Source organism: Monopterus albus, unplaced genomic scaffold, assembly GCF_001952655.1.
Source record: "Monopterus albus unplaced genomic scaffold, M_albus_1.0 scaffold216.1, whole genome shotgun sequence".
Classification (NCBI taxonomy): Eukaryota; Metazoa; Chordata; class Actinopteri; order Synbranchiformes; family Synbranchidae; genus Monopterus; species Monopterus albus.
In genome coordinates this window covers 251,246-259,323 of record NW_018128096.1, presented here as the reverse complement: position 1 = coordinate 259,323, position 8,078 = coordinate 251,246, and the positions used below count along the sequence as shown (strand labels likewise).

General features: G+C 44.3%; 1 protein-coding gene and 1 long non-coding RNA gene across 5 annotated transcripts in view; both read right to left on the bottom strand.

The window, feature by feature from the left end:
• The window catches only part of LOC109971142 (lymphoid-restricted membrane protein-like), a 35,696-nt gene extending 32,455 nt beyond the window's left edge, over positions 1-3,241 (bottom strand). The window contains 2 exon segments of the mRNA XM_020619220.1: positions 1,272-2,017; positions 3,076-3,241. Of these exon segments, the coding sequence (XP_020474876.1) occupies positions 1,272-1,962 (691 nt within the window). The 5' untranslated portion in view covers positions 1,963-2,017; positions 3,076-3,241.
• Positions 3,242-5,348: 2,107 nt separating this feature from the next.
• On the bottom strand, positions 5,349-7,282 carry LOC109971131 (uncharacterized). 4 transcript variants are annotated; one of them, XR_002276504.1, is made up of 3 exons: positions 7,236-7,282; positions 5,581-5,725; positions 5,349-5,496 (listed from the first exon to the last, which is right to left on the bottom strand). It is a non-coding gene; the product is annotated as an uncharacterized LOC109971131 (long non-coding RNA). The 4 variants fall into 4 exon arrangements; XR_002276503.1 differs by having other exon boundaries at positions 5,581-6,827; positions 7,236-7,280; XR_002276502.1 differs by having other exon boundaries at positions 5,581-6,827; positions 7,130-7,276.
• Positions 7,283-8,078: the final 796 nt, after the last annotated feature.

The following is an 8,078-nucleotide window of genomic DNA, read 5'->3' as shown; positions in this document are numbered from 1 at the left end:
ATGCTGAGACGCATAGTGCACAGAGGTCACCAACTTTCTGCAGAGTCAAACTTCATGTGGCCTTCAGAACAGTGTGTAGAGAACTTCATGGAATGGGGTTCCATGGTCAAGCAGCTGCATCCAAGCCTTACATCACCAAGTGCAAAGCAAAGCGTCGGATGCAGTGGTGTAACGCACGCTGCCACTGGACTCTAGAGCAGTTGAGCCATGTTCTCTGGAGTGACGAATCACGCTTCTCTGTCTGGCAATCCCATGGACAAGTCTGGATTTGGCAGTTGCCAGGAGAACAGTACTTGTTTGGTGGAGGGGGGATTATGATGTGGGGTTGTTTTTCAGTAGTTCCAGTGAAAGGAACTCTTAATGCTTCAGTATACCAAGACATTTTGGACAATTTCATGCTCCCAACTTTGTGGGAACAGTTCGGGGATGGCCCGTTCCTGTTCCAACATGACTGTGCACCAGTGCACAAAGCAAGGTCCATAAAGACATGGATGGGTGAGTTTGGTGTGGAAGAACTTGACTGGCCTGCACAGAGTCCTGACTTCAACCCGATAGAACACCTTTTGGATGAATTAGAGCGGAGACTGCGATCCAGGGCTTTTCGTCCAACATCAGTGTCTGACCTCACAAATGCGCTTCTGGAAGAATGGTCAAAAATTCCCATTAACACACTCCTAAACGTTGTGGACAGTCTTCCCAGAAGAGCTGAAGCTGTTATAGCTACAAAGGGCGGGCCAACATCATATTAAACCCTATGGATGAAGAATTGGTTGTTGCTCAAGTTCATGTGCATGTGAAGGCAGGCGAGCGAATACTTTTGGCAATATAGTGTATTTGCTCCTTTAGAAGTAAACAGACTGGAATAAGGAATTGTCTTGTTTTTTAAGCCTTTGTCCCTAAATGGGGAATCCTACCAGATTCCCTAATTTTCAAAACTGAACTTGGGGCATTCAAAACAAAAACTTCCAGTCTATCCAAAACTTATTTACAAAAGTAAGCATTTCAAGTACATCTTGCTGGTGCCAATACTATACTGCAAACTCAAGTGAATATTAGACCTAATAATTCATTTTGTTTCATAAAGAAATCGTAACCCAAGAGATTAGATGTGACTGAAAGTGCTGAAAAACTACTAAGTGGACCTTGAGTTAAGCTTTTTCAACTACTGGTTCCAAGGTAACACTCAATCCATTTTGTGTTCACTCTTCGCTGCATGTATACTGATACAACAACCTGCACAACTCCGCTGAGCAAGAGCCACTCCTCCCTACCTCCATCTCCCACGGCCAGTCTTTTCACAACCAGAGCTGGGGAGGGCAGTTCACACTCTGTGGAGTTTGTTGTGTCCACAGACTGGAAGTTGAAGTTGTAGAAGAGAGTGGTGTGACTTGGGGTAAAGGTCTGAGACAGAGGAAGGCTCCTGCTTGGCCTCTCACTCTCAGGCTGGACTGACTGAGGTCCTTGTGTGAATGTAAATAAAGGAGAGTCCTTGGACCCACCTGCAGGTGTCGAACAATTCCTTTGCCATGTCTTAACTTGCCTTAAATCACTCCCATCAGCACCTCTTCTCTCTCCAAAAGTGCTAGTGATGGTGTATGTGACGTTAGCTGGTGTAGAGTAGTTGCATGTAGGGGTGGACAGGGTTGGCAGTGGGATAGAGGGAGAAAGGCTGCTCTGAGAAGCTGAAGAGCGTGGCATTGCCATCCCTTTGCCCTTCTTCTCATTCCCCCTCTCCCTCCCCATCTCCCCCTCATCTCTGTTGAGGGCCCCTCTCTTCAGGATGGCTTCCAAGTTGTTCCTGAGGCCACACTGAGGGCTGTCGTAACTACTTGAGGAAAACTTGGGAATCTGGAAAGGTGAATTGGGCTCTCTGTCACCACGCCACTGAATGCTCTGCAGTTTGCGGCAGATGCTATCCACAGGGTTGTGGCGGCGGTTTGCCTGGGGTGTGTAACATTCCATGCTACTGATAGCAGGGCTGCAGTGTTGGCTTCCTGGCTAGTGGTGAGGCTGAAGTCTAAGGAAAGAGAAGCATATGTGTGTGGTGTGTCTGTTCTTATAGTATTTTGTTGCTGCTCTCTACTGCTGCTGCTAAAGTTGGTAAAATAGAAAAGAAAAAAAAAATAAAACTCACAGCTATTTATAAAAAGACTGAGAAAGCCATGGGAATCCTGCTGGTAGATGATCAACACTGCATAGCATAAAACCATAATGAAATGGCATATTAGGTCTGTGGAGGACTGGTTTTGCTGATTAGATCTACTCTAAGATTAGAAAATAAGCAGCTACAGCTGCAGAGTGTAAATAAAATAAGCATACAGAGAACAATAGGAAGTATTTGAAACATGAGTAGCCAAAATATGGCAGCTATGGGAGAATACAAGCCACCTAATGACAAATGGTTAACATTAGCTGCAAGATTCAGTGGATTATAGAACTTCTTGTGATGAACAGGAGTAAGGACCAATGAAAAGAATAAGATGTTTAACGAACAAAAAGAGGGATGGGTGGGGTATCAAATGTATAACCCCCTGCTTAGTTAAACAAACAACTTAATGGACCGAAATTATGATAGAAAAGGCCATAAAAGCAAATGTACATGAAAACCAGTTAACAAAGGTTCAGATTTGAAATCCTGTCTTGTCAATGCGATAACCACTTGTGTTCAAATTAACATTACCTACTGAGGCTCCAGGTGTGCAAATGAGCTAATTATATCATGAGTTTGCTTAGAAATGACATTAAGTATCTAATTTACTCTTTTTCGGCTCCCTGCAGTTTAAATAATTTGAAACAGGTTATCATAATTACCCTACGTTCATTAGAGTTAATTTGAAGTATAACTAGTCTTTCTCAAGGAATCAGGAAAACAATTTTTTGAACATTTAGACGATAGAAATATCCGGCTACTACTGCAACACCTGGGGAACGTATAGGCTGCTTATATTCGTCAGCGACTTGAGCACACATTTTTATCCATAAAGACACATACACCTGACCATCAAGTCTAAAAAAACCCATTTGTTACTCTAACAAATAGTGTTTGTTCACTAGCTGAATCTAGATTTTCGTTACCTCGTAATGCTTCTATGTGCAAATATCCACGACGAAATGTTTAGCCCACTGTCCATACGCTCACCGAGAGCACACGCACAGGCAACTAGTGCATCGAGACAGAAAGAGTTAAAACCTCATTGGGTGTCCACGACTCTCAAAATGAGCCAGCAGCCCCACCCTGCGGCGCGAAGGCAGTACAGCGCCCACAGACTAGGGTACAACTTCTTATTTATGGTGCTTAAGTTTTCAAAGTCCAATACACTGAAACGAAAAAATTGTTTTGTGTTTGCCCCTGTTGTGGATGGATTACTAAATGGGAGTACTGTGCTCCGTCCCAGGGGTCCAAGGCAGAAGGAAGAGTGTTTGAAGGAGTGCAGCCGGTTTAATTTTATTTTTAGGTATATCTTACAGTACTGACTAAAGAATGCCTGAGGAAAATATTTTAGATTCGGGTTGTGCTTTACGGCTTTAAAAGTTTATATTAAAACAGCCAACTGTTTTTTCCCAGACACATAGACCTATTGAAAACCCCTATGTGGATAGTTTTATCATGCAATGTCACCTTTTAGCCTATATGTAAAGCCACAGCCTAAGGAGTTTGAAAGTCAGTGATACACAGTTTTCAATTTAAGAGCACCTACCCTTAGAAGCTGCTCCAGCTGCAGCATTTTGATGATTCCATGGTTTCTGGATACTTACAAATACACCCTATTGCTCCACATACATAGAAGACATTTCAGTGCTTCTTGTCCTCATGTTGCCAAGAGCAGCACTGAATGGCCTTGAGAACTGCAGTCATTCGGCTGTGTTCTTACACTGACAACAAATCCAACAGAAATTCCAGAACTTAAAAATGTCAATTTACTGTCAGTCTGAGTGAGTCTTGAAAAGATTAGCTCTCAGCTTCCCTTCAAACAGAATACTGTCCATGTTGTTGCCTTTTTAGGGGCAATAACACCTTGGCCACACTTGTACATGTATTCTTCTTTCTCCTGGTGATGGTCAATACAATCCACCTTCCCAGCTCATGCTAAGTAGTTGGACCTTTGCTTGTTTTCAGCCAATTTGAATAGATAACTATACGAACGGCAATCCATTAAGGGATGCAAAAGAAGTATCACTTAACTCAGTCTTGCAGAGCAGTAGGAAAGGATAGCACTCCCAACATTTCTCTTTACCGGCTGCTATTGTAGCACTATAGAGATAGTATCGAGACACACTGATTACAATCTCCTTCAATGCTAATGTGCTGCTATTCTATTTTGTATGTAACCCTGATCTTTGATCTCTAAATGAGGTACACGAGAAAGACAGGTCCAATAATAATATACATAAAGTAACAATCTGTTTGTTGCCTATAGAGAGCCAAAAATCAAATGTTGCATTCGATTCTTTAAACCTCGAGTCAGAGTCAAGTCTTGAGTCTCCAGTATTCGAGTACAAGTCAAGTCTGAATCACCAAAGAACTGTTTGAGTTGTGTCTGAGTCATCAAGAGCTAACTGTGTGCGACACAATAGCCAAACAAATGCACACACACTCACACTACTTAGAAGTGAACAGTGTGAACTTTTGTTTTGATATTCTGATCACTGGATGTGCTTCAAACACACTGCTTATCAGGAGTAGTTAAGAACAAACAGCTGGCAGCACTAGTGTTAAGCATACATGTTTTGCATTTCAAAAACATAATACAAAAAAATGACACTTATGTACTTGTTATAACACCGTCAGTGATATAAACAGCATATTCAAATAGCTGCAAAACATGTTCTAGCCACTGGAAAATAAATGCTGGTGGCATCATTTGCTGGTTTGTGGATATCAAATCCTGAGATTCCAAACCTTCTAACCATGTATTGCATCACCATATTGCTCAGTGAATTGATACAAAAAAAATCATTTATAGAAAGGGAAACTATACTGCAAACAGGTTTTAATAGCAATATTATATGCCAAATTATTATAGTCTGTTACAAAAGAAAAAGTCTGGGTCGTTGTCTCCAACTTCCTAGTCCAAAAGCAGTCAAGGCTGAAGTACAAGTTTAAGTCTTAGTCATCATTGCTCAAGTCTAAGTTGAGTCATAAGTCCTGAGGCGGACTCAAGTCCGAGTCCTGGACTTGAGTACAACAACACTGATTTCCCCCTTTTTACAGTCTTTGTGCTGAGCTAAGCTAAATAGCCACTGGCTGTTGCCTTGCACTGAACAGACAGATATGAGAAGTGGTGTTACGGCACACCGTATGTAGTGCGTGAGTGGACTCAGAAAGACTGCAGGACTCAGACTCAGGCTTGACAAGGTAAGTGTGTTTAATAAGTGTACAGAGGAGAAGTGACAGAGCTGGTCTCATTCGCTGGTCACGGGGCAGCTGGGAGCGCTGGGTGGACTGGACTGGACTGCTGGTGATGCAACCTGGGGTTGTAGTTGGGACGCAGCTTGCTAAAGGAGAGCAGAGGGAGAGAACATGAGAGAGCTGAACAGGTATGCTGAGGTTAGAGCTAGTTCTGGTGGAACACTGTGGACCTGATTAGCCGACTGTGCTGGCTCTCAGCAAGTGAGCACTGCAGGCAAAAAGAAGCAGTCCAGGGCAGCAGGAGAGGGCGCAGGAGACAGCCAGTCAGATGAGCAGGTCCATGGCAGAACAGGCAGTAGGATGCTGTGATGGCAACTGATGGTGGAGATCCAGAATCATAGTAAGAGCGGGTCTCCTCACACTGAGGAAAAAACAGGTTACAGCCACAGCACCGCTTGGTGCTGAGAGAAACAAAGCAAGGAAGGGCTGGAATCCAGACAAGCCAATGAATGACACATCCACAACTTTACAACATTCAGTTCCACAAACAAAAACATAAAGCCAAGTTTAACAACAGGTGCACAGTTTGTCAGTATAGGGTCTGGGCATGGATGCCAAGCAAAGTTATTGGTGGAATACAAGCAATCATCTGGCGACAAGGACACACCAAAGCTTTCCTTAAATACTGCTCTAATGATTAAAAGCAGGTGTGCCTCGCTGCCTGGAATGCACTCCCACCTGTGCGGGGGAATTGCTACTGGGATTACACATACCGGCTGACGAGATGCTGGTGGTGGCCAGGGCCATGGATGTAACAAGAGGGCTTATTTTTTTTTAAATTTTCATATAAAGGAAGTACATTTTTATTGTAAACTGTTACTAGTATAGGACCCAAACCATTACAGTGCCCCCCCACCCCAAGACGATGGCTTCCAGACATCCAAAAGGAAGAAGTCCAAGCAGGGTGGGAGGCAGAGGACCAGGAAGGTGGGCACAAACAGCACAGAAAACATTTCAAAATGTCCAAGAAGAGTCAAAAGTCCAGTAACATGCCCATTAAGGTCACTCAGGGGTAAACTCAGGAGAATAGGCAGGGAACTAAAGACATATCCAAAAGGGGGAAATTTCAGGCTCCAGCAGCAACTAAAAGTCACTCCGGAGGGCAAACTCGGGACCAGGAAGGAATATAGAGTGGCCACTTTGGTGGACGACCTCTGCGCCAGGCAGGAGACTGGCGAAGCCATTCAGGAAGGTGACAAAGCTGTGTAGGTGGACACCCTTGGGACCAGGCAGAAAGCTGACGAAGATGTTCAGGTGGATGTCCTTTTGACCCAAGCTGACCCGCTCGAGAACTGGAATGGGCATGGCATCGGATTCCAGGCTGACCCATTCAGAAACTGGAACAGCCACGACATGGGCATCCAGGCCGACCCACTCGGGAACTGGAACGGGCACGGCATCCTTGGCATAACTAAACCTGTCAATTAATGTTTCCAGAACCAGAGTCATTATTTGCATTTGCCTCATCTGGTCCGCTGAGTCCTTTCTTGGCCGGTCCATTCTGTTAAATTACGGCCTAGGATAGGACCCAAAATGCAGACCCGGAATAGAGTCTTAGGAAATAAACTGTTTAATAAAAATAGAAGAACAAATAACAAACAAAATGGTAAGCAAATGCTCAACCTGTCTAGCTAAACCAAACATCGACAACACACAAACTCAAATAGTACAATCAGGGAGCTAGGGAAAGGAACTCAAAGGCACACAACTAAAACAAACCTGAAACTTAAACCAAGGATACAAGATGCCAGAAAAGTCCAAAACTCCAACAGAAAAACAGTCCACAGGTTGTAAAGACAGGGAAATGCAACAGGTAACATCTTACAGGATTTCCAGGAGTAAACACAAACAGGTAGGGTATGGAAAGAGGATGGACCAGCATGTGACTAAGGGAAAGGAGGAGATTATATGGGCTGAAGGCCAGGGGATAATGAGCAACAGGTGGAAACAATGAGTGGTGATTATGCACTGGGGTAGACCTGGGGCAGGTCAGGTGATACAAAACTTACTTGTTTTCCAAACCAATATAAAAACACAAAACAGGAAACGAGTCCAAACTAGACCCCCTGCGGCTGGGGAAAACCACATCCAGCACCTGGACAGTCAGCACAAGTGCCCCACAGGGATGTGTATTCTCCCCTCTGCTGTTTTCACTCTACACCAATGACTGCATCTCGAAGGACCCCTCTATCAAGCTTCTTAAGTTTGCAGATGATACAACGGTCATCAGTTTCATCCGAGACAGTGACAAGTCAGCCTATATATGGGAGGTTGAGCAGCTGGTCCTATGGTGTAGTCGCAACAGCCTAGCTGAACACACTGAAAACAGTGGACTCAGGAAGAGCCCCCTCACCTTACCCCCACTCACCATACTTGGCAGCACTGTATCAGCAGTAAAGTCCTACAAGTTCCTGGGCTCCACTATCTCCCAGGACCTGAAGTGAACGTCCGACATCAGCGCCATCATCAAAAAGGCACAGCAGAGGATGTACTTCCTGTGCCAGCTCAGGAACTACGACCTGCCCCAGGAGCTGCTGATACAGTTCTACAGAGGAATCATCGAGTCTGTTCTCTGCACCTCCATCACTGTCTGGTTTGGCTCAGCAACCAAACAGGACAAGTACAGACTTCAGCGGACAGTCAGGACTGCAGAAAAGATCAGTGCTGG